The following is a 27,139-nucleotide window of genomic DNA, read 5'->3' as shown; positions in this document are numbered from 1 at the left end:
GAAAATGACTAAAGCAACTGAGTCTTCTTTGTACACAGTTCTCCCTGACACTCACTTTATTTCATTTGTATTTCTTTCTCAGGATCCCACACTGTTAAAATCAGATCTCTCCATTAGATCAAGTAATGGGCAACATCTCAGATTACTCTTGTCATAGCTTACATTAGAGTTTGATCTCTAAAGAAATAAAATATAGAAGTTTGTTACAAGTGCTTAAAAAAACCTCACCAGTATCAACCAATGGGCCATAAATTTTCCACTCAATCATTTTTCTTGGAGCAGAAGTTTAATTAAATGCTGTGAAGCATCACCACCTCCGCTGAGAGCTGCTGTATTTTTAATTACATGCATAGATCTGCTCCAGTCCTTTTAGCATTATTCAGCTAAAATGAGCACACCTACGTAAAAGGCCATGATCCAGCCAAAGGAGATGCACTTTTAAGCCCCATTGGTTTTTACAAGGGAAACTCAGTCATATGCTTAACAAGGCTGCCAATGGCTGTTTGAATCCACCATTTCCACTCATGGAGATGCCTCAGGAAGTTACTATCTTACAGATTATAGCAGGGAATTACCTTTGTAGCCTTCAGGGCTTCACAATGGAGGATAGAAGCTCCTGCTAGGTGACATTTTGTGAACAGTGTTTAGATAAACACTGTTTGGGCAAATTGGACACACATACAGACACACTGGCCAAATTCCAATATATTATATGAACAAACCTCACGGAGGCCCAATAGGAAAATAAATCTCCCCTCATTATGTGTGTATACTTGGATGGAGAGACAGCCAACAAATACCAAGTGCTGTAGGCTATACTTCAGGACGTAAAAACAGTTATGCCATCATGCAAAGCATATTGAAGTTGGTTATTTGACGTCACTCGTGCATGCAACCAAGATAGGTGCAGTAGGGAGAAAGAAGATAAGAGTAACATTAACTCTGTGTATGTGCCTTCAAGTTGCCTGTTAATGTATAGCGACCTCATGAATTTCATAGGGTTTTCCCAGGCAAGGAAAACTCAGAGGTGGTTTTGCCAGTTCCTTCCTCTGAAATATAGCCTACAGCACCTGATATTCCTTGGCAGTCTCTCATCTAAGTACCAACTAGGACTGGCCCAGATTTTCCCAAAATCTTACAGAATCCCGTGCCTTTAGGACATTTAAGGTATTTCTTATGCAGTTTCCTAATGCACAAAGTCTATGGCACAAGGAAGGAAGGATGCTCCTCCTCAGTCTTAATTTATTTCATTTTCCTATATGCAGGCAGATACATATTCACTAGTCCACAATATCCACTAGTCCACATTGTTCGAAGTGCTGAGACCTGAGATCACTGCCCTTGAGTTTCTGGCTTCCAGGCATTGTAAATTTCTCCGAATTGTTCTGGAGGTGAGACTTCCCAAGCCAGCAGACAGCCATGACAAAAGCTCTTTCTGATCTGATCTAATGATACCATCTCTCTATTCCCCCCACCCCCACCCAAGATTTAGATACCCTAAAATGCAGTGTTAATATAAATCTAGAGGGATGTGTTTGGATAAAAAGAAAACTTAGTTTTTATAGAAAATTATATATAATCCATCATTGTGATCCCCATATCATGGGAGGCAGGACTGTGCAGTCCCAGCAAAGTAACCCAGTGCTGTTATACTTATTTTGTTGCAGGGAGTTATGACAGCCCTATAGGGTGACATGGCTGGTGTGCTCTTCCATTGTAAAGTTCATGGATATCCTCAAAATTTTAATGCTAAAATAGGTCAGTCGGCTTAAAGCTGCTGCTAGATTCCCCTACCCCCCTTTCCCCCTTTTTATGATGATCTAAAACAGTGCCTAATAACAATGTGAAAACCAAACGAACTATCCAGGATCCTCTAGAACCTGATTCCTGATCTAACATAGTAATTTCTCCTCACTCTGCCAAAAAATAATCTCTCCAGACCCCACTCTTTCACACTACAGACTGTTCACCAATATTTCCAAGATGAAGAAAATAAATCTAAAGGAGGGAGACCCAATTCCTGAGTAGTTTTGTAAAATTGTCTGTCTTATAAGATCAAAGAAGCCAGAAAGTACCCAATATATTAATTACTGTACTGTATGTCTTCATTGATGTCTCAACCCTTAGGTGTTTGTTCTTTTTAAACTATCCCTCACTCCACAGGAATTTTTATTGACATTTGTGATGCCTCTTGGCTTTTGCATTTTGTGCTGTCAAATTTCAGATTCTGAGGATTATTTTCTTCTGTTTGTCTGCTTCTAGATGTCATTGAATGGGACACTCAGGATTAATGGGTGAAAAATGTGTTGCTCAGTTGTACTGGGATGCATGCAAATGCTGCTCACCCATCAATATCCAGCTATACACACACAGACAAAAGCAGAAAAATTCCTGTGGATACTTCTATGTGAATCTCATCAATATTTCTTAACATGCATGTTTGACTAACTGGCTTTTGTGAAGGTCAATCCATAAACCTAGGCAAACATTGGTAGCCCCATCTTGTATTAGGAGAGCAATCCTTCCTCCAAAACCTCTGCAGTCTCTCTCTCTACAGCCTCTGCTGGTTCACTACTTATAGCAGTGAACTCATTATGAGCTTTTGGGGAGTTGAAGGAACGCCATTTTCCAGGTAAAAGTCCTGTTTCTTTTAAGGCTTTGTAGGAAGGGCTGGAAGCTGGGAAGAAAAGGTCTCTGTGGAGCTTCAGATCTTGACAAAATACGTTGTTCATGTAGAACGTCCCCACATTCTCCATTATATGTTACTGGCTAAGATTTGTTCTAGCAGAAATAGAACGAATGGGTGTAAATTTAAGATAGATTTTAGCTAAATTTTAGAATCTTCCAAACAGTCAAAGCTATTTGGCAGAACTCAAAGATATAGCTGTGTTAGTCTGTAGAATTAGTATATAGAGAGGTCTTGTATCACCTTTGAGACAAACTGAAAAAAAGAAATTGGCAGCATGAGCTTTTGTAGACTTCAGTCTACTTCTTCAGATGCATTTGGCAGTGGGATAGATCACTTTATGAGCTGATGAATTCTCCCTTTGACAAAGGGAACAGCAGAAGCTGCACATTCAGCTATCAGGGATGCAGTAGCTCCATCCTGCATTGTAGAGTCTGCAATGAATGAAGGTTAGACTAAACTAGAGATGAACTGACTTCAAACTGGCAGGATTTGCTTTGCTTTTTACTAGAAACCTAAGACCCTTCAAATGCAGCCTGGTGCAAAAGACCACCCTTAGCTAAAGAACTCTTGAGCTCAGGAATTTGCTTTGAGTATTGAAAATGAGCAGAACACATTTTCCCACACAAAAATCCACTCAAGCTGTCTTCTTTTCAGACTATAAGAGCCAAAGGGAAAGTCATTTTGATGGGCAGGTTGTTAAGCAAGTGGGAATCAGAAATCTTTGCTCATCAGAAATCACTGCAAATCTCCTAGTGATTTAACCAGCAGATTTACTTGACCACCAAGGTCTAGATGACCTCTAAGAGCCTCTCTCTAATCCTTTGATCCCCTCCTGAAAAACAGGATCCTTTTATCCTTGTATGCCTCAACAGGATGGTGGCTTTTTTATTGTCATCCCAAAGCAGTGGAATGAGCTTACCAAGGAGATAGTTGGTGCACATACATTTTAATGTTCACTTTTAAAAGATCGGATCCCATGAAACTGTTTGAATTTCAGCAGCAAGGCAGTAAGGTTCAAAGAACTGTTCTGTGATAAAAAAATAATATTTAAGTTGGAGTGAATTTTGGGGGGGGGGGGGTTGCATTTTAAGTATCTCAGAAATCTAATAACTGGAAATGTATGTGCCTGCAACAGACAAATGGCCTGAATGTTACAGATTGGCTTTTCTATGTATGCTAATTCCTTTTCTCTTTTAAACAGAGTGTTCTAGACCTTGAAAAAGAGAGACTATATCTTCTGTACAGTATGTTAAATCGTTACAGCCGACAGCTTTCCAGTTTTGGAGAAAACTTAATTGCTGTATGTAAATCTAGGATCTTTCACATTTCCAGTTAAACACAATGAAAATATATTTCCCCATTTAAGCATGCTTATTGCTATTCTAGTGCCACACAAAGATTCATAATGCTGTCTGTGAGGCTGATGCTGACAAGGATGTGCAGACGTTAGTGAAAGAAATGTCCATCCCCACTGAAGACACCAAACTGGAGTTCTTGTTAACTGACTATTATGTAAGTGCTCTCTAAACTTCCCACAGTCTTGAGTGCAAGGGGAAGGGCTTGATATTGCAGGAATCCCTGGAGGCAGAATATGTCTCAGTACACTCTGTAGGACCCTGTTCTAGTAACTCAGTAGAAGACCAGTGTTCTTAATAGTGGCCAGGAGCAGTTTTTTACTTGGACTTTCAGCAGGGAATGACAATCATTCACACATGTGACAGAATGCGGAAAGTAGATTGGTAAAGTTATTCTTCTGACTACATGTCCCGGAATTTTACAGCCACAATAACTATTATTAATTGCAGTGCAGGCAATATACAGTAGACCCATGGTATCCACTGGGGTTTGGTTCAAGGACCTCTCCTGGATACCAACATCCATGGATGCTGAAATCCCATTAAATACAGTGGCACAGTAAAATCGTGTCCTATACATAACATGGCAAAATCAAGGTTTGCTTTTCTGAATTTATATTTTTGGGGAATATTTTCAAGACTTGGATGCTTGAATCCATGGGGAAAGGATCTGTGGATATGGAGGGCCAACTGTATTTAGTTCCGATGTGTGTAGTACTGTCCATTACTAGTTATTTTTTGACTGTTCTAGTTTTTATGGCATGGAGGATTTTGAGACAGATAGGCAAAAAAAAAATAAAATAAAAAAAAAATAAAAGGCAAGTTTTGCCATCTCTGCTTATAGAGACTAAATATATTTTCTCCTCTGGTTATCATCAATCACTGAGGAGCAACTTTTATCCTATCTTTTCTCCCTCTTTTTGTTTCTTTGGTCATAATTTATATAGAATGTGAGCCCTTATACACTGAAGGTTGTCCATTTTGGATTCACAAATGTTTACTGTGTGTGCTTGTCCAGTCATATGTAAAATTTGCAAGACGCTGCCCAGGAGAGTTAACAGCTGGATTGGTAATATAATATATAAATTGCTTGATACACTCTGTAATTGCATTTAACCATGAAGAAACACACGGACATTTATATGCATAGAGCTTCATCCATGGCTCACATTCAGTGCAAATCAGGCCAGAGACCTATGTGATAGATACATGCTATGGGATTACCAAAATGCGAGCATTGCTGATATTTTAAATACTAAGGCATGCTTTGTTTTGTTCCTTCTTGCAATAAAAACCTGTTGCAACCAAGTTTAGATACATAATAAAAAATACAAGCTCAAGATTAGTCCCCAAATGAAGAACATTTTAATCAATTAGTCGCCCCTCCTAACCTTTGCTGTTTGCAATGGTATGTGTGCCCAGCATGCATGCCCTTGCCACACACACAGGGGTGTGCTCCATTCAAGCCTATGGGGCTTGAATAAGTGTGAGCCTCTATTTTCACAGGGGTGTCCGGAATGGATCCCCTTGTGAAAACAGAGGGCCAACTGTACTGAGCCATACACTACAACTTTAAATGGGTTCCCATTTATTTCAATATCCCTGTTGTATTTCCTTTACAAAGGGTTAGCCACTAAACAATGTATGCTGTCAAGTGCTCTAACCATACAGGAAACAAAGAAATAGTCAATGAGGACATAAGTTACAGTAGAATATGTTTTTGTGACTATGTTTTCTCCTGTGCCTCCCTACACACCGTGATCCAATGTCATGTCTAAAAAGGACTTACCACACAAGAAAAGCAAAGCAAAACCAATTGGGAAGAGTAGCAACTTTCTTTGTGCCACTCTACATGCTGTTATAGCACTTCTGTTCTCTTCCCAAGGAGAGATGGTCATTTTTCCACTGAACAGGAAAAATCAGTCTGACAAAAGGTATACTTTGATGACCATCTCCCTTCAGGAAGAAGAAGGTATGTGGAGCAGCACGGAAAAAGCCGCTATTCTCTCCATCCGTTTCTTTTTTTGCATTGTATTGAAAAGATGAAATACAACAGTAACAGAGAACCATTTATTCAGCACTATAAGTTTTCATTCTACTTAATCATGACTTTTTATTGGTACCACAGTGATATGTGCTGCATTGCCCTCCCAAAACAGAAGTGCAGAGTCCAGATAATAGATTTAGTTTGGCTTATCCATTATATCTATTTTCACTTACAAACACAATTGGAAAAATAATTTAAACTTATAGGCATTGATTTTGTCTGGAGTGGGAAAGATAATTCTATAGTAGGGATGGCAACCTCCAGCCTAGCAGAAAAAACTTCTGCCTTTCCAGCTCTCCCTCAGTCTCCACCCAATCTCCACAGGAACCAATCTTGTCTCCAATCTAAAATAAGAGCAGGATTTTGTTGCTCCCTTCTGTGAGAAAAAAAATCCTCTCTAGTCATGGGGCAGGGAAAACTTCTTCTAGTCCCAGTTCAACAATATGGTTCAGTGGGGAATACTGGGAAGGTGTACCTGCATGATCTATATGAATGAAAGGTGAAACAATGAAAGAATGGATAAACCACATTTACTTTGGCCTTAGGTCATGCCTGTGGCTGATGTGATGTCCCCAGAAGACTTCCAGTGCCGTTATGAGGGACCCTTTCTCACTACACAATTACAGTGCTATAATTTAACTGCCTTGTCACTATCCTATTGAATCCTAGAATTTGAAGTTGTTTTTTTTTAATGGGGGGGGGCACTTAGACCACCAGAGGACACATCTGGTACCGCAACCAAACTACAAACCTCAGGATTCCATAAGATGCAGCCAAGGCAATTAAAGTGGTATTGTAGTGCTATAATCGCCTAGCGTTAAAGGGGCACTCATAATTAGTCTCCAACTTTGTTGTATAGTGGTGGAAAAATGACTTAACATGTACCAAGCTTAGAAGCCAGTTCAGTACAATTCAGTACAGTGCTACCTCGGGTTACAAAATTAATTCGTTCCGCGGCGCCGTTCGTAACCTGATAAATTTCGCAACCCGAAAAGGCGCTGGAAAGCCGCTGGAAAGCCGCTAGCCGCGCTTCCGATTTGAATTTCGCGCCGAAACGCGCCGAAATTAATTTCGTAACCCGAAAAATCTTTCGTTACCCGGAACAGTTTTTTTAAATCTAACTTTTTCGTACCCCGGAAATTTCGTAACGCGGTCAATTCATATCCCGGGGTACCACTGTACTCTCATTTAGATAAAAGAATGGATACTTTTAAAGGATAAAAGATGATTAATTATAGAAGGGCATGATTTGACATTTGGTTGGCACTTTTCTTTAATAGTATGACATAGTTAAGATAAACAAAGATTCTAATGAAGGAATCAGCAGGGTTTAGTGGCAAACAGACTTTTCATCATTGCCATTTGTCAGATGTATTGGACATCAGTTTGGGATGGGTGGTCTAAGTCATATTAGTTTGTCCCCTTAATGCCAACCCAGAAACAGAAGGGGTTTGGGCAAGAAAACTGATGCCTGTAGCAGTGGATGTGCTGCCAGTGTCTTTATAAGAGATAAGATGGAGCTTTGTCTGCCACTTTGCCTACAGCTTTCAAGAATGTTGCTTACGTAGGAGTCAGATTAATGACCAGGATTTTACTGGACAGCTAGCATGGTATAGTGGTTTGAGCATTGGACTACATCTCTGGAGAGGATTCAAATCTCTGCTTGGCCATGGAAGCCCAGTGAGCAACCCTGAACAAGTCACACACTCTAAGCCTCAGAAAACCCCGTATAGGTTCATTTTAAGGTCACACAGGAAAAGGTCAGCTGGGTGCTTGTTGTATTAAAGAGTCCCTTCCTACCATCAATCCTGTCCACACTAATTGAAAGGGTGGTTTCATTTCTTTAATCTGTAGAAAGTTAGGACTGGTGTTTTACATGCATTGCTGAGGAACCTACTACATGTCAGTATTTTTGTATTCCAGAGCAATAGCTGAAATAGTTTGTAATGCATGAAGACACCACAGACTAGAAACATACTGTCACCATTCCTGTCACTTTGTGACAGGGTGCCAGTGATGTCAACACCTCAAGCACACTGGCTGAGAGCATTACCAAATACATACTTCATTCCACATATACACTTTGAATAAAGGTCTATTTTTGAACCATTCTTTCCCTTCCAAATTGAATTTCTAAATGTTTCCTTCCTACAAAAGGAAGAAGATGCTACAAGCCTTATTGAAAAAGAGAGGCGACAAGCTTCCATCAGAGCTAAAGTACTACGCCTGCAGAAGGACTTGGAAAAAGCCATACAAGACAAAACAGGTTATCATACAATTTTATATTTCCCCAGTAAATCTTTGCATTCTCACAAGTCCACCACAAGTGGTTAAAAAAAAACACTTTTGTGTGTATTATTACTCCTTTATACAGCTTCATCTTATTATAGTGAATGGCAGGGGTTATCAAGACTTTCTATCCTTTTGGAACCACTGGAGAGTCCTGAAAATCTCTAGAGCCCACCAATCACAAAATGGTGATAGGTGAGTCAGGATTGCTGCTTTCATAGTCTGGGCAGACAATGCCAGGGATGTTATAGACTCCTCAGACGGTCCCCTTTTCTGTAGGGCCCCTGGCATTAGAAGGAGGCACAATGAGCAAGCAATGAAGTCAATAGACTCATGACTCAGTGGAATCCTATATAGGTCTACCCGGAAGCAAGCCCCATTGAGTTTAACTGACGTATTCCCAAGTAAGTGTATTATAGACTAACTCTGTCTAGAACAATGCTATCTTATTTATCTCCATGCTGTGGAGTGGGGTGGAATGCAGAGTGAGGAAATCTACATGAACACCAGGATTGCATGACAACACCCAGTCTGCTCAGGCTCTATGAAGCATTTGTGGAAACAAGTTGTGAAAGTATTAGCCAGTCTGGATGTACCATTATTTTAATGCAAGAGAACAGAATCCTAGAATAATTTCAGAAACATTTCTTGCCAAACATGCTGTTGCCTTTCTCTCACTGCTCAAAGCTCAGCGCTCTTTTTTCCACTGTTGAAAACCTCAGGGAGTAGTTCAAAGAAGAGAACTAATGGAGGTGCAGAATAAAAGGTTCTTTTGAACTGTTGGTTGTTTTTAACCTTCTCTTGCATCCAAGAAAGCTCAGGAATCTATAATAATCCAGGCCCAGTATACATTTAGGAAAAGTCTAGCCTCTTTTTGCTTAACCTCTCAAATGTGAATAAAGGCTAACTTTTAAAAACAAGCCTTTACTTTAAATTAATTTAGTTCTCTAAAATAACACATTGTATTGAACATTGTTCATACAATTGTATTTTTACTGTTATTGCTATCCATTTTTATTGTGATGTTGTCAGCTTTGTTTCAGTATGAGTGTATATGGTTTCGTGGAGTCTGGAGTCAAAAGCAGCTACTTTTTAACACACACACATATATAAACAGCTTGGCAATATTCTAAAAAATAGTATACCACATTATTTCCAAAGATATTTATCTGTGCATGAAGAATTAATAAACATTCTGCATGGCAAAAGCTGTCCTATAAGATCTTTTACAATAATTTAAGAGTGTTTAATCAATGGTTATATATGAATATCTTTTTTAAAGGTCTGGAACGGATGCTTAAAGCTTACACGGAGACCCCACAGTTCTCAGATGCAAAGAATCAGAACAATATCACTGAACAGCTTTATGAGGTACACTTTGGAATAACTTAACAAGTTGGCTGTCAGTTTCATTTGAACTTTACTTTTAGGACAAGATCCAATAAACTAAAATAATACATTTTAAACTGGAGCCTGGCTGGGTACCTCAATCCTATCTTCCAGAGAAGGAGTGGGGAAAGTGCAGCCTACAGGGAGCCCAGATACCCGTCAGCAGTTTTGGAGGCACCCAGGGCCATCCAAATATTTTTAAAAGGGGGTCAGAAGGAAAGTGCAACCATGGTTTGAGGGGCTGTGAGCCGTTTCTAGTAATTTTCTGCTTTAAAAAGTTCTAAAACGGCCTTGCAGACCACAAGTGTAGCAGAATTACTCACCATCAGGGGAGCCACAGAAGGATGTGCAGCCTGCCAAAGCCTCTTGTGGGGTAATAGGGCCCCCAACCTTTATTATCCACTCATGCCCTAGAGATATAGGCTGGGGTTGTGTGGAAACCCTAGCTTACTGGAGACTGGTTATTGTTGCCCCACTGCTCATTTGCAATGGGACCAGATAAAGAAATCATGAACCTTCTGTCCCTGGTCTGTTTAAGCTGACAGCTGAACCCTATAGGAACTGGTGATCTGCTTGTCATTCCCCCAAACAAACGGGATCATTAATTCCTGATTTGTTTTGGGCTTATTCCACTGGCTTATTGGAAGAGAGATAGGCTAGTGGTGGCTCTTGCTGGGTTCAGATGGCATGCTCAACTGGCTCCACATGGGAGATACCTCATGTGTTTATTGGCTGGTGTGGAGTTGCACAACAAAGCACACTGCATAGCCTGAATTTAAATGTGGCCATCAAGCTGAAATCAATGTGCAGGTGCAGGAAATACCACTCTTCTAATACAGTAACTTATTGATGTTTGTATTATTCAAGACAACACTGAAAGCTACCCTTCTGCAAGCAAACCACTTCAAGTTGGCCAGTGTGTTAGCAGAAATTGAACAGAAGCCTAAACCAACACAACCCTGGAATAACTGCATTTCAAAATGGAAAGAAAAGGTAAGATTTAAGAATTATAGTCTATCATCAAAACACAACCGAGTATTTCAAGAGGAGAGACGCCTTGAGAGCTCAGCTCTATAGTCCACTAAAGTTTCTGCATAGCTTGATCTTTTCACCATCCACATGTCTAATGGAAACAAGAAGTCCTTGCTACTAATAGGCAGCATTTAGAGAAGTGCTTCAGTTATTCAATTATTCAATGGCTTCAACTTTTAAAGAATCTGATCCTTGTGAACTTTAGTTGTCACTGAAGTTAAGAAAAAGCTTTAGGGAAGATTTTGAATAACTGGACTCAGTACTGTATTGCATATTAATCCTGAACTTCTTTGCATTTTTAAGGGTTATTCTTCAGCTTTAAAATTTTGTAAGCTCTGTGCCACTGAGCTGAACACATAAGAGAAACAATGAGAAATGCTCAGGAGTGATCAGGGATATGCCCCGTTTTACATAAGGTAGCCCATGGCAAAACAAAATGCTATTAGTGTTGCTTCATATGTTAGAAGAAATGTAAGTTCACTCTACAGTAAGCATTTCAATGTACGGAGCCAGACAAGTGTCTTAAATGTCAAAGCCATGTATAGGATTCACAGCCAACTATAGCTTCTTGACATGTTTGCAGCAAAAGTTTCTCCATTCTCTGCAACATTTCACTGCAGTTGTAACCATACACTGGAAAAATATTTAACAGCGCCTACTAAAAAGGAACTCTGAGCAGCTTCCCCTTTTAGAAATTTTTTAATAGTTACAGATACCAGCAGGTATCATTTAATGCTAAATTAATCCCTATCTGAGACAGCAGTTATGAATAATGTTATACTTTCCAGTGATAAAATATTTTGGTGAGATTTTAGCATTTCAGTAACACTGTGATAAATAATAAAGCCTTTTTTCTTTTTCCTAAAAACGATAGGACTGTGTGCATAGTTCCATAGTATTCACTTGCCCTATGAAAGGGAATCACTTTAAACGCACTGTGAGCACAAGGAGTGCAGATGAAGGACGAGCTCACTCAAGTGGCTTTCCAGGTAAAAGCATTATTCATTCATTCTACCAGCATATATGGTCTTTGTTTTCTTCTCTCATAATCACCTAGGTAGCAAAATCATTACTGTTCTGATAATACAAGCAAGCTAGATACGGAGTGGAAATAATCAGGTTATTAAAGGGTCATAGAGTTTAGGATGAATGCATCTATAGAAGGGGCAGCTGGGCCTATTGCTTAACACAGTCTCTCTCTCTCTCTCCCCACTTTCATCTTCCTTTCATTCCTCTACACCCCCTCCCTCCCTCTCCCTCAACAAACAATATCAACACAATTAAAATGATTAAATGCACTCAACCTCCATAATTAACACCACTACCTCTGAGCATTTAAAAAAAGGTTGTGCCAAAGTAGCACTACTTATTCTTTTATTCGGGGGCGGGAGGCAATTTCCAGATATGCAGATGACACTATACTACTAGCAGAAAATATCAGAGACTTGAAAAAACTATTAAGGAAAGTTAAAGAAGAAAGTGCAAAGGGAGGTGTGTTGCTGAACATAAAGAAAACAAAAATAATGACCAGAGAGGAACTACATAAATTCGACCAAGATAATGAGGAAATCGAAATAGTCAAAGATTTCCAGTACCATGTTGACCAGAACAGAGAGTGCAGTCACGCAGATCACAAGAAGATTAAGAATGGGAAAAGCATCTTTGAAAGAACTAGACAAGTTCCTAAAGTGTAAAAATATACAACTGTGAATTAAAGTTAGAATTGTCTATCGTATTCCCTGTCACCACATACAAATGCAACAGCTGTACAGTGGAGAAAGAAAGAAGACAGACAGGAAAAAAAATCAACTCATTTGAGATGTGGTGCTGGAGAAGACTGCTGAGAATACTGTGGACAGCCAAAAAGACAAACAAATGGGTCCTTGAACTGATCAAGCCTGAACTCTCCATGGAAGCCAAAATGATGAAAGTGAGGCTGTCATACTCTGGCCACATCATGAAAAGGCATTATTCATTAGAAAAGACAACAATCAGGGAAGCTGGAAGGTAATAGAAAGAAAGGAAGACCACATGACAGAAGGCTGGACTCAATCAGAGAGGTCATGAGCCTTAATCTGCAGGACCTAGCAAAGCAGTGGAAGATAAGGGGTCTTAGAGAGTCTCATCCACAGGTTTGTCATGAGTTGGGGTTGACTCAAAGACAGTTAACAACAATGAACATACGTACACATGTATGACTACAGTTGGCATTCCGTTTTCGCGGGGGATTCGTTCCGGACCCCCCCCCCCCATGAAAACAGAGGCTCACGCATATTCAAGCCCCATAGGCTTGAATGGGGTGCGTGCCCGTGCCCATTAAAAATAGCAGAGGTCGCCCTCCATGGATTTCCAAGGTCGTGGATCCATGATCCGAGAGTTAGGAGGGGCAACTGTATGTAGCTACAAACTTTTTCTAGATGACAGAAAGAGAGGCAACAGTTATAACAATAGCAAGTACATTTCTATACTGCTTATCAACGAACTTAAGCACTTCCTAAACGGTCTACAACGTGTAAGCTAATTGCCCTCAACAAGCTGGATACTCGAGCCCCTGGCTGGGATTGAACTCACAACCTTGTGGTTTGTGAGTGAGTTGCTGCAGTAAAGGCAGGGGCAGTACTAGAATTGGAAGTCCCAAAATGAAAACTATCACCAAATTTCAATTTTCTTTAAAAATTAAGAATCAACACACAAAATGAGTGGAAAAATACTTCCAGCTCTTTAAGTTCCAGCTGTTTTCAAATTATTATTTTTAAAGTAATTTAAGCATAATTGGGTGGATGCTCAAGAACAATGCTGTCAGTACATGCTGAGACAGTTATAATTTCTTAGTGTAAATAGTGTAACTTCATTGTTCTATCTTACAGCTCCTGCTAGCAATTCAAAACCAGCAACCTCTTTTGATCCAAAGAATGGTGATTCACTATGTGAAACTTGTACAGCATTGTATGATTACTACACAGAAAGGGATGATGAGCTTTGCTTGAGTAAAGGTAACCTTTCTTTTAGATAATGCTGGCTATGGGATTCTGGGAGTTGTGATACCTAAAACACTAACTAACACCTCCAACCTCTAATAAACATGCTTAGGTTCATGTGGTATGATTTACCAGGGCTTCTGGGATGTTCAGAGTTTTAAGTATTCTAATAAGATCATACTTCAAGGCAGCTGCCCCAATCCTTAAATACTAAAATTCTTCCCAAACCTTAAATACTAAAAGAGAAAAGGTTCCGAAATAATTCTACGTGCTGGGGTTGGCAGATATCCCTTACTCGAGGGCTGGAAAACTTGTCTTTTTATATAGACTGAAGAAGATGCCCAAAGTCCAGTATTTGTGGTTGTGGACATTTTGAGAAAAAAGATGAGACCAAGTTGCAGAAGCTCACTGCCAATACAGATAATTATGAAATAATTAAAACCGATTCAGGACTGCTGATGCACACTAAAATAGAAACCAAGTATGGATTTTCCTAAAGATAGAGTATTGTCAGTCCTACATGTCAAGAATTTTGACTGACCCTTACTGGTATTTGAAAAACCTGGCAACTCTACATTTATATGTGTGTAAAGGAGTTAGATCTGCTTCTGTGTCATTTGCATATTTCAGCATCCTATTAAAATGCAAACAAGAAGGTTGTACCATGGGAATCATACCTCTAAACCAAACGTGGGACAGGATACAGGATATCAGACACTCTTGCAAATAAATTTATTGAGAGTGATTAGCTTACAAAAGGACATGTGGCCTGTGTAATGATATCTGCCAATTGTAAAAATGTGTTATTACAAAAATTCACACTGTTAAAAGGCCAGCTGTTATGGGATTGCAAAATTAAAACAAAAAGCCAAAGGGGGAAGATGTGGATTTTAAAAAGTTATCCTGATGTAATCCAAAGGGTATAGAGAAAAACATGGCAACATTATCATAAGAACTTTAAATTACTATACTAAAACAGACCTGTAGGCTTTTAAAAAAATCCTAAACTACTGATTCTAGAATCCACTTCAACACAAAGTGAGCACCTATTACAGTCTGGAAACCATACCCCATGACGAGCAGCTTAGCGAGCTGGATATGTTTCGCCTGGAGAACAAAAGATTAAGAGATGACATGATAGCCATTTTTAAATATTTGAAAGGATGTCATATGATGGAACAAGCTTGTTTTCTGCTGCTCCAGGAACTAGGAAATGAATGCAAAGTACAGGAAAAGAGATTCCACCTCAACATTAGGAAGAACTTCCTAATAGTACGAGCTGTTTGACAGTGGAATATGTTGCCTTCAGAGTATGGTGGAGACTCCTTCTTCGGTGGTTTTAAAACAGAGGCTGGATGATCCTATGTTGGGAAATATTTGATTGTGTATTCCTGTACAACAGGGGGGGTTGGGCAGGATGGCCCTTGTGGTCTCTTCCAACTGTATGGTTTTGATTACGGATTCATCTGATCAACTATGAGGCATGAGCAGAGTTAAACTTTTTATCCTAAATGAAGTATGTAGGGGATGACAATGAAATCCAATCCCTTCACCATGGTTTCTCACCACAGTACCCTGCTTTAAGCTAATTTTCTCCAACCCCGCTAATAGTAGAAGTCTGTCCTGTTTATCTTGGAGCTAAGCATGGGCACATGTATAAACACAAGATGTACTTGAATAGGAAGTGGGCTCTACACATACCCCATTCAGATATTTGTGTAAAGGGTGTTTGCGTTAGAGAAAACCAATAGGTGGTGACTTCCTTAATTAAGGAGGTTAACATGTGCATTATCCTGTTAGGTGACGTGATTGTAATCCACCGCAAGGAAGAGGATGGATGGTGGTATGGATCTGTAAATGGGAAAAGGGGTATTTTCCCAGCTACTTATGTGGAAGAAGTACCTCCCTCCAGTCAACTGGGCCTCACCGTAGATGGAGAAACCTTTTTAAATTGAGGTGAGATAACCTCAACTGGAATTGATCACACATCCAGCTTACAATATGATTTATTCAACTTGACAAGACAATGGTTCAGTTTTTTTTTCTAAATGCCTACCCTTCCTAGGTTTGGATCTGAAACTAATTCTGCATAGTAGCTTCCTGTGTATGCATAGGAAGCTCTGAAGAGACAGTACAAAAAAGGTAACTTTCCTTTGGTGAATTATAATAGTATCATAAAAATTGAACATAATTACCAAACCTAATTTATTTTGGTCTCATTTTAAAGCAATGAGTAAATCTCACTGAATTTATTGTTACTTCTGAGTAGACAAATAAAACTGCAGTTATAAGAACTACAAATTAACTTCCCATTTAATTATTAGTTTCTCGATATTCCATACTGATTGTTGCAGGATTAGTATGTATAGTACTGGGAAAAACCTGATTCTGTTTGCTTCTTATAACAAAGCTTAAGCTAGGGCAAGCAAAAACAAAAACAAAATCCCCTACAATCCATTCATAGAGATTGGTACAGTCAAGGTTCATGGGCAGATAGGCTAGGAAACCTAGGAACTACGAAAAAGTAGCATTTTGCAACATTGGGTAGCCTACAAATCTATACTACCAGAGAAAGCAAAACCTCATGTCCACAAATGCAACTTCTCTCTCTTAAATTCAGTGGAAGACAATGGATGATTCTTACAGATTGTGTGGCCTATGTTCAGTCTCTTCCCCAGTTCTGTCTTGAAGATCAAATCATCAACTATTCTAACTTTTTTTCTAAATACAGTAAAAGTGACAAAACAAATAGGAATACACACATATTTACAAATAAAGGAATACATCATTTGTAAGACAAAGCAATGAAGGCTTTTCTAACATTAGCAATAAATGCAGAAAAATTGTTGGTTTCTCTCACTTTGAGCTGCAGCTCTTCTATACAGTCCAGAGGAGGAGAACAAGAGATCACTACAAGAAAAAAGGATAAAAATGTCTACATTGAAAATAAGTCTTCTTAATGTGACAATTACTTTCTTGCATATAAATCCTAAAATATCTTAGTAATTAGTGTCTTGTATTAGTCATTTGACTATGCTTTTTAGCTTTTTGACCTCCTGCAGCCACCCTCAAATCTCATGAACTACTTTGTATTATTACTTCTAACAGCAGGAGTTTATTAAATCTCAATATTGATAATCACAATTCTGGTCACAAATATTAGTGGTCCAGCCTGAATTGGGTGGCTTTTGAAGTAGGAGATACACATGGAAAAAGTACAGCAAACTAAAGTAAAAGCAATTTAAAATCCAAAGAAATTAAGGATGAGTGAGAGGAAATGCCTGCAACCTGTCATAAGAAATTAATTCAGTACCTGAAGGATTTTTACAATGTAAAAATAGGCATTTGTGGTTGTTTGCTTTAAAACTATAAAATAAGGTGGGGAACATCTGTCCTTCAGATGTTCTTGGATTACAACTTCCATTTCCCCAACCACTGACTGTGCTTAGCTGGGTGATGGGAAATGAGGTCTGAAAACAACTGGCCACTATTTTTCCACCTCTGCTAGAAAATTAGATTCTGCTTAGAAACTTTACACATACCTTCATAAGCTCCGTCTTCATTTATAGAAAGGGTAAGTGTGTATGGCTTGTCAAAATCTTTGTGGTCAATACAGCGGAATATAAATTGCAGATGATTGGCTAGATGAAAAAATGAGAATGTATTAGGGCAATCATGTTTATCAGATAAAATATGAAAGATACAGCATGAACCAGCATCATAACATGATGGAATCTATCATTGCAAGGGCCACAAAACCACTCTGGATTTTATTGCCATTCCTCCAGCACCTGAACCAAGTTGCCTAGGAGCTCTGCCATTTGCTGGATTGTAGGCTGACCACAGCAGCTCTCTTGAAAAGTTGCAGGAGCAGTAAAATCCAAAGTACGTTTGCTGGACTCAACTTCCTGCAGGATTGGTTTGTTGACTTTCTGAACATCTAACTTTGAACTGTCTGTATATTTTGGTCAATCAAATTGCTAATTTCAGTTTTAGGAACTACATTTGCGGATAGATAACATCTTTGATAATGTGCCTAGCCTTGAATCCTCTCAGTGGGAGGAAGATGGGATATAAATAAAGTAAATAAAATAAAATGATACCACACAAAATAAAAATGCTAATTTTATACATAGGTGAAACAAATCAAGACTGCTAACTGATGGGATACTCAAAAAGAAAAGGGCAGAGATTATCCTATCTTAAACAGAAAAAAAAACCCTAATAACACACTGTTACATAATGTGATACTCATCTATGGGTGCAATAACATATGACTGAGCATAGGGTTTATATCCACATGCAGATTTATCCTAGATTGAGCCATATATTTCCCCCATATATGGCCATTACTGGCTTTATGGGTAAGATTTTACAAACATCTGATTACATCCCCATAGCTGAAAGGACAGCAGTTCTGGGATCTCTGGAGGACCCCAGCAGACCTCAGTGCTGATATCATCTTTTCGCATCTGGCTATGGGGATGTAGTCAGATACTTATGCAATTTTGTTCACTCCCCATGAAGCAGGGCCATTGGGTGAGGGATTTAGAGGGTGTTCTATAAATCCAGGCTGGGCTTTGAACATTGCTGAGGAAGCAATGAAAGGAAGACAGTTGGCCCTCCCTATCGACAGATTCAACCATTCACAGCTTGAAAATATTCTCCCAAAAAGAGTTCTGAAAAGCAAACCTTGGTTTTGCCACTTTATGTACGGGACATCATTTTTTACACCACTGTACACAATGGGATTTGAGCATCCACAGATTTTTGTATCCATGGGAGTCCTGGAACCACACTCCAGTGGATACTAAGGACCCACTGTACCAACCCAGCACCCCAAAGGGGGTATACACATGTTATGTTCCTAACAGGATGCTAGCTAATTTAAGTTAAGTAAATATGTCTGACATTTACTGTGCAAACAAAATCCACTAAGATGTACCAGACCATGGTATCATGCTCCATGTTTGTTGCTATACTTGCAAATTTTGCTCCTGTAAGGCAAGATCTTGCCATTAAAGGCACCGATTAGTTTGAGTAAGAGGTGCTTCCCATCCACCAAGAAGACTATAACTATCCACTCCAATAATCTGTTAGACAAGGAATAATAAGCACATGAATTCTTCCCTGAAACAGCCTTTTGTACTGGTGAAAGGGCAGATCTACATGGAAATCTGTTTCTACTCTAGCGTGTTTTTTGCACCAGGACAATAATAGCAAAAGGGGGAAAGCAATTAATTAATGTTGCTATAGAAAAATAGTGCACATCCATCTTACCGCAGGTTTTGCGTATTTCTAGCCCAAGGCGTTCTTTAAATAGTATTTCAGCCTTATGTAGTCTTTCCTCCATTTCTTCAGTGGCCTTGCTTTTAGCTGAGATTGAAACAAAACAAAATCTTAAGATTTTTTCCCCACACCTTTAAATCTAGCCCCAGAACTTGTCTACCCTGGCCTTAAGTAATCAGATACATGATTGGAAGTGTGGTCTCAAATCTATCATTACCGCTATAGAGGCATAGGAGTCTGCTGTGGTTACAAGCACGTGTCATCACTTTTGGCTAGTACACCAGCTATGACACTAAATCAGGTGTGGGCAGCTTCAGTGGATATGCAAGCCAGTTTTCTGCCATAGGTCCTGAAAGCACTGTAAAGACTGCTAAAAACATGTAAAAATAAACCCAGAAAACAGTGAAAGTCCATTTCTAGTTTTAAAAATGGGCATTATGTGGTGTTAAGCAACACAGAAGGGCCCATACAAACTAGTTAAAAAGGGGAACTGGCTCTCCTGGATACTTCCAAGAGAGGCAGTTCAGGGTTGGTTGGTTTGATTACTACAAAAGGGTACAGTACGTAGTGAAGGTTGTAAAAACAGCTTCAGGGTCACATTTTGCCCACCTTGCCCAACCTAGAGATGGTCTTGCAACAATTATTCACATTCTCATAACCTCATGCTTGGATAACTGCAATGCAAGGTATGTTGGATTACTTTTTAAACTGAAGTCCAGAAGCCCTAGCTGTTCAAGAAGAGGATGACTAAGAGAACTGTTTGCTAAGATCAATTATGCTAGTACTCTACAGTCTTCACTGGCTACTGATCTGTTTCCATGTCCAAGTCAAAATGCTGGCTTTAATCTTTTAAGCCCTGAACAGATTCAGCCAGGATACCTGAAGAAACAGCTCCCCTCAAATTTACATAAACAGACACTATGAGCATTATCTGCAATCTTTACAAACGTCCTCACAACATGAAGCAAAGCAGGTATCTAGAAGGAAGTAATGGCACAACATATGTGGAATTGCTTTCCCTATGTGGAATTGCTCCCATACTTTATGGTCTTCTCAGCAACATGTAAAGCACTCATCCTAGAAGAATCTGAGAAAATAGGTTTTGATTTATCCATGTTGCTAATTTTACTTCCAGTCTTCTTATGGCTTGATACTGATTTCACCTACTTTATCGAACTTGCTTCATTTTTTAAAAAAATATCCAAATTGATATACTGCTTCATCACTTTGTGTATTTTTACCCTTTTAATTTAGAGACTACTCAGGGGACTTTGGCCATTGGGCAGTTTGATCCCTTGGATCCCATTTGGGAGAAATGAAATAAACAAAATAAAGATTGTATGTCCCCTGTTTCATATGGCCACCAAGGTTTTTTGTTAAATGTATGGGGAGAAGAAATAACCCGGCTTGACACCACTTTAATTGCCATGGCTCAATGGGATAGAATTCCATCAACCATTAAAGTGGTGTCAAACCGGATTATTTCTGCAGTGCGGATGCAGCCCTTTTAAAATAATTGCTTCAGACCTTTGATTTTGTCAGTAGTATTGTGTTGTCTGTGTATGTTAAGTTGTTAATGTTCCTTCCTATCTTCACTCCTCCTACCTCTGAGTCTAATCCTTCCCTCTGTACATTTTCTGCCTATAGGTTGAATACATAAGATAGTATGCAGCTTTGCCTGACCCCTTTGCCTGTTGAGAACCATTCGGTTTTTCTGTACTTTGTTTTGACTGCTGCCTATTGTCCTGAATACAGGTTACACAGCTGGATAATCACATCTTGTAGCACCCCCATTCATCTAAGCACAAGCTTTTTATGATCTAAGCAGTCAAAGGCTTTGCTGTAGCCAATAAAGCACATGCAGATTTTCTTCTAGAATTCCCTGGTGCACTCCATTATCCAACATATGTTTGCAATGTGATCCCTAGTGCCTCTTCCCTTCCTGAATCCAGCTAGTACCTCAAGGATTTCATGCTCCATATACGGTAGGAGTCTTTGCTACAGAATTTTGAATATGACTTTGCTTGCAAGAGAAAATAGTGTGATGATACTGTAATTACAGCAATCTTGTTTGTCTTTTTTAATGGAAGGGAATATATATTGATCACATTCAGTCTGTGGGCCACCACTTTGTTTTCCATATTTGCTGGCAGATTTTAGTTAAAACTAAACTTGATTCTGTCTCTGTGGACTGCAGCAATTCTATTACTGGTATGTCAGACGTTCCTGGTGATTTGTTCACTTCTTACTAACTCCCAGTGATGATAAACATTCTAAAAATATATTCAGCCACAACCCTTTACACTACACTCAGCTTGATGCATTTGTCAAAGTCCTGTATTGCTTTCAGGCTGTAGCGGTAACTTTGAAAGTATAGGAATTCACCGTGACTGTACCAAGGAGAATCTCTGTCTTTGGGAACTTGCCATAACCACTCTCAAGGAGAATTCATAACCACAGTTCCAGGAAATATAAATTCACATTCTACTTTTCTATTATTTATACTCAAAAGGCGCTAACAATGTGGTTAAAATAATAATAATAAATAATAAATTTTATTTGTATACCGCTTTTCCAAAGCGGTTTACAGACTGTATAAAAACCATTAAAAACATCTCATAAAAATAGATAAAATCCACTAATACAAATTATACAAAATCTAAACACAATCATTCAACAGGGTAAGGCAGAAAATTGATGGGAACGGGAATACACAGCTTCATTTTACAGGGGGGAAGGCTTGACAGAAGAGGAAGGTTTTGAGACTCTTTTTAAATGTTACCAGGGAGGTCACAAGACGGAGCTCCTCGGGGAGACCATTCCAAATTTGTGGGGCCGCCACCGAATAGGCCATCCGGAATGTAGAAACATGTTTGGAAGATGGAATTTCCAACAAGTTCTTCCCGGACATCTTAAGTGTGCAGGGCGGATTATATGGGGAGATGCGGTCCCTCAGGTAACTCAGGCCCAAGCCATATAGGGCTTTATAGGCCCTATAATAACCAACACAATCATACAACACAGACCTACAAGCCAAACACTAATACAAAAATCACAACTGAGATTTTATAACTAATTGCCCTAAGTAAGCTCCACTGCAATCAACAGTCTGTGAAAACACAGACTTTTAAAGAACTTCAGCCAGCTGAAATTTAATTTTTAGATTCTTAATTAAAGACACAGATAATCTTATGATGAATTGTCAGCACTTATACAGCTAGCATAAAATAGAAATTGTCAGTGGAGAAAAGAAGCATCCAGCTTCTGCTTGATCATTTCCCTTATTCTCTGACTCTGTACGCTAATGTATCAAACAGTAATACTTGAAAGCCTTGCTGTCACTTGACTTGTCGGAGCAAGGAGAGTCTATTAATTATCCTAGTGCTTCCATAAAAGGAGTCATGGAGCTATGTTCCTCTTCTGCCAAAAACCAATTGTAACTATTAGTATGGAGAAGTGAGCTATAAAGGAGCTGCCAGATTGGTATAAATGGCAGAATGGGGCACAACTGCATCATATACAGTAACATTTTAATAACACGTTATTATAGCAAGACAATCTTGATGTTTAAAAAATGGAATGTGGCTCTAATCACCCCATGCTCCAATATCCCTAAGATGCATATTCATGATAAACTTTTTTCTTGCAACTTACTTTTACTTTTCCTGATCAATTCTTCTTTGAGTTCTTGAATATTTTCCATTAAGTCTTTCTCTTCTTTTCGGCAATCCTCAATATTAGCAAGAACTTCTGATAATTTCTCCTGTTTTTCTTCGAATGATTTGTTCTTCTGACAACACTCTACACGGAACAAGGAAAACTAGATGTTCACTGTTACTGCCAGACCCAGTTACAAAGTTGGTTTTATTCCTGTGCAATTCTGGTGGGAGACTTAAACATGTGAACAAAAACATCAAATGCAAGACAATAACAGGGCAGATGCTACTTTAAATGTTATGACTGCCTCTGTCTTAACTACTCTAAGCTCTTTAAAGCACTACATGATTGCTTCTAAATGGTATCCCTGCCAGAAAAATTAATGATTATAAAAATAAACATTATGAGCATGGCTACATAAAATGAGTTTCGGATTACTTAGCTACATATCATTTGGATGATAATATATTTACAATGTAAGACAATACTGCTGAAATCTTTGGATGAAAACAACCTATAACCAATGGGAAAAGATGAAGGGAGTTTAGCCCAAATCACCTGGGTAATAATAGGTTTCCTATACTTGTTCTAAATCATGATGGACAAGATTTGACATATTTCTAAATTGTAAGGCATATGCTCAAAGGGGCAGTAAATGTGCATCAGAACCACTTATAACATAATTGTGTAGCACATATACATTCACTTTATTTTAAAACATATTAGGTACATCCAGCACAGAGATATACATGCTTAAAAGCCTGTTGACTTCAATGTGGTTATTACTGAAAATAGTTTTGGGGTGGAACTGCTGGAGCAATGCTGGTGTTACAAATCGTTTAGGCAAAAACTGTACATGGAATATTTTGCTACAAAACAGGATTAGTTCAGATTGTAATTAAATCCTCTTGTAAAATTCTACCTATTTCAGCTGTAAAAGACAAACCCCACGCAACAATGGCCTTTCAAGTATTTTGGTTTGTTCTTGTTTGAACATCACATATTAGCTAATATAAAATGTTTCAGAATAATATGAGCAGACTCATACTATACCGTTTGTATACTCATGAACTTTGTTGATAATCTCATCTCCCTCTTTCAATCTCGTGGACCATTTGTCTGTAATTTTAAATATATTTATATGTCAAACCTGATATACTTGTCTTCCTGTATAATCATATATACATCTGTCAAAAGATATAAATATCTTTTTAATAACGTTATTCAAAACAATCCTGAGCCTCAGACTTTTCTTTAGAACCCCCCTTTTCCTCAACGCTGCTGAAAAATGAGGGAAAGGTAGTCACATGGATCTTAAATAGAATAATGTTGGCTCTTCTTTGTTCAGAGTCTATGCTTCTCAGTCGTGGAAATGCATTTCACAGCACAAAAGGATTTTAAAGGTCCAGCCAGCCCTCTGTATCCATGGATTCTTTATCCACGGATTCAACCATCCATGACTTGAAAATAGTCAAAAATACTATAAATTCCACACTGTGAACCTTGATTTTGCTGTTTTATGTAAGGGACACCATTTAACTATGCCATGGTATTTAATGGGACTTGGGCACCCACTGATTTTGGTATCCACAACCCCAGCAGATACCAAGGCCCTACTGTACAGCAACTTCTCCAGGTTGCAACCTGGCATTCCTTTTTGGATAGCAAATTTTCTCTGTTCAGACGCTTGCCGTATTTCATCACATTGCCACATAACCAGTAATACCAATTGGCAGCAAGACAGTCCTTGAACAAGGAAATTGCAAAGGAAGACTAGAAAGAGAAACAGCTGAGTTATATTTTCAAATTCCAATCCTTTAGCAGAGGTATGAAATAGCTTCATGGGCATGGCACACTATATATAGTAATACAAGAGTCTTTGCTTCTGCACATAACAAAAGAAAACTTTTGAAAGAGTTTTGAACCCAGGAAAACTGATTTTTAGTAAGCAGATTGATGGCTTTCACACATCAACACTAACCGACCACTGTGAAGATCTAAAAGACCTGTATCACTTATACCCTTGGATACAGAGGGCTGGCTGTAAAATGGCAAAATCTGGTTTGCTTTTGGGAATTTATACATTTTGAAAATATTTCCAAACCATGGATGCTTAAATCTGTGTATTTTTAAAAAAACGGTGTACTGTATCTGGATGGCTGACTGTATGCTTGATACCTGATGCCTTAATACTGCTTGGTACTGCATCCAAAGAAGTGGGTTTATATCCAAGAAAGCTAAAATAAAAACCAGTTAGTCTTAAAGGTGCCGCCACATTTCCTTTTCTTCTCCCCCTCCCTTCCTGCTTTTTCCCCTAATTATTTTTGTTGAGTTTTTACAATGAAACACATAGTCTGTAGAACAACGACGGCGATGACGACGACAACAACAACATTTGCTTCCTGCTTTTTATGCAGCAATAGAATATAACAAAGCATGCCCAGCTTTACCTGTAAGTGAGGTTATGGTCTCACTCCACACATCTCTTAGTCTCAAGGTCTGGTCAAGGGATTCGTGGCAACAAGTTGTCTTAAACTTAGTCCAAAATGCCTTTATTTCCTTTTCAAGCTTCGCCACTTCATCGCTGTCTTCCACTTGGGCCATTATTCTGGAAAAGAGATCTAGCAGAGTCACAAAGAAGTCACTCTAGATTAGTTAAGAACACTCTCTTACTGGAGCAGGCCAGCATGGTGGGGAGGTTTGAGCAATGGATTACTATTGTTGTTATTTTATTTACTTATCACCTGCCTTTCTTGGGACTCAAGGCGGCAACTAAGACTCTGGAGACCAGGGTTCAAATGTCCGCTGGAGCACAAAAACCCAATGGATGGCCCTGGGCAAGTCACACTCTCTCAGCCTCAGAGGATAGAAATGGCAAGCCTCCTCCGAAGAGGATTAGGGACGCCGTAAAGTAAAAAAATGACTTGGAGCCACACAACAACAACGCTACAAATATGATATATTAATGTAAATGTAATTATGTACAGCTCTTGGGGATCCAAGCCATCTAGGCATCAAAGTAACTGCTGGGCTGTTTTTCCAGGCAATGTCTCTGACTTTAAAAGATCAGAGAAAAAGCCCTCCTAGATAGACCTAGAATCCTTCTGCACTGCAGAAATGATCCAGTTTGACACCGCTTTAACAGCCACAGCTGTGGAATTCTGGGAACTGTAGTTCATTGTGACTCCATAGCACTGAATCGTGGCTGCTGAAGCGGTGTCAAACCGGATTATTTCTTCAGTGTGGATGCAGCCCTGGCTCAAAAGCAGCTTCTCAAGGTAAGAAGCCAAGCAGCAGGCTGCATCCACACTGGGGAATTAACCCGGTTTGGCACCGCTTTCTAGGGCTGCCATAATTGTCCACTTTTACCAGGGACAAAATGTAGGACAAATTCAAGACCAAACTGTAGGGCAACTGCAGGACAAAACTCAGCTCAAAATGTAGGACATTTAAGGTCCACCATTTTTCTTCAATGTCCTACATTTTGGGCTGAGTTTTGTCCTGCAGTTGTCCTACAGTTTGGTCTTGAATTTGTTCCACATTTTGTCCCTGGTAAAAGTGGACAATTATGGCAACCCTAGCTTTAACTCTTTCCTGGCTCTTTGCTATGGAATTCTGGGAGTTGGAGTTTGTTGTGGGGCCCAGAGTGGAGAGCAAAGAGCCAGATAACAAGTTAAAGCGATGTCAAACCGGGTTATTTCTCCAGTCTGGATGCAAAAGCGAAGTCAATAAACCGGTGGAACTGACCAAGCTGGTTCTCGACATCGGGCACTTCGTTGTTGGTTAAAAGAGCAGGCAAAGAAAGCTGTCACTCCCCAACTGACCGAGTTCAAAACGTCCCTCCATTTCGCGCCCGCGATGAACGGACTCCCTCCTCCTATTGGCTCAGCCCTCCCCACGCGCAGCTGCTGATTGGCTCCCCTCACGCAAGCTAGGCGGGGAGCTCCCCCGCGCGGAGGATTCTTCTTCGCCGCTATTGGACACTAAGGACGGTGCCAGGCGATGAGCATGATGGGAACTGTAGTTTTAATCTTGTTTTCGAACGGCCTCCTTGCTGTCATGGAAACCGACGTTGGAAGATGGCGGCCTTACGCTTAATAAAATAAAATAAAATATAAAATAATATAATCATATACAAAATATAAAACATAAAATATAATAAAATATATAATATATAATAAAATAAAAATATAATATGAAATATAAAATAAAATATGAAATATAAAATAAAATAAAATATAAACTATATAATAAAAATAAAATAAATATATAAAATAAAATATAAAATGAAGTATTTATATATATATAGATAGATAGATAATTAAAATACAATAAAATAAAAATATATAATGAAAGAAAATGTATAACAAAAGAAAAAGAAAATATAAAAGAAAAAAATATATAAACTATAAAA

At 38.9% G+C, this 27,139-nt stretch overlaps 2 protein-coding genes across 3 annotated transcripts in view; one reads left to right on the top strand and one right to left on the bottom strand.

Moving 5' to 3' along the window:
• Positions 1 to 15,734, top strand: part of NOSTRIN (nitric oxide synthase trafficking) — a 38,788-nt gene extending 23,054 nt beyond the window's left edge. The window contains exons 9-16 of the mRNA XM_089523034.1: positions 3,891 to 3,989; positions 4,076 to 4,201; positions 8,249 to 8,357; positions 9,663 to 9,751; positions 10,637 to 10,762; positions 11,676 to 11,790; positions 13,669 to 13,794; positions 15,580 to 15,734. Of these exons, the coding sequence (XP_089379160.1) occupies positions 3,891 to 3,989; positions 4,076 to 4,201; positions 8,249 to 8,357; positions 9,663 to 9,751; positions 10,637 to 10,762; positions 11,676 to 11,790; positions 13,669 to 13,794; positions 15,580 to 15,734 (945 nt within the window). The remainder of the gene's footprint in view (positions 1 to 3,890; positions 3,990 to 4,075; positions 4,202 to 8,248; positions 8,358 to 9,662; positions 9,752 to 10,636; positions 10,763 to 11,675; positions 11,791 to 13,668; positions 13,795 to 15,579) is intronic.
• LOC149313795 (kinetochore protein Spc25-like) lies at positions 14,585 to 26,847 on the bottom strand. 2 transcript variants are annotated; one of them, XM_089519812.1, is made up of 7 exons: positions 26,550 to 26,847; positions 25,176 to 25,333; positions 23,779 to 23,844; positions 22,723 to 22,869; positions 19,060 to 19,155; positions 17,322 to 17,420; positions 14,585 to 16,689 (listed from the first exon to the last, which is right to left on the bottom strand). In XM_089519812.1, the coding sequence occupies exons 2-7, from the start codon at positions 25,327 to 25,329 to the stop codon at positions 16,565 to 16,567; spliced, it is 687 nt and encodes a 228-aa protein (XP_089375938.1). In that variant the 5' UTR covers positions 25,330 to 25,333; positions 26,550 to 26,847; the 3' UTR covers positions 14,585 to 16,564. The 2 variants fall into 2 exon arrangements, with proteins under 2 accessions (XP_089375938.1, XP_089375937.1); XM_089519811.1 differs by having other exon boundaries at positions 14,586 to 16,689; positions 26,473 to 26,847.
• Between the last annotated feature and the right edge of the window lie 292 nt (positions 26,848 to 27,139).

The sequence above is a fragment of the Sceloporus occidentalis genome, unplaced genomic scaffold (assembly GCF_023333645.1).
Source record: "Sceloporus occidentalis isolate IW3139 unplaced genomic scaffold, rSceOcc1.0.p SCAF_4, whole genome shotgun sequence".
Lineage (NCBI taxonomy): Eukaryota > Metazoa > Chordata > Lepidosauria > Squamata > Phrynosomatidae > Sceloporus > Sceloporus occidentalis.
This window is presented reverse-complemented; position numbering and strand designations above follow the sequence as displayed.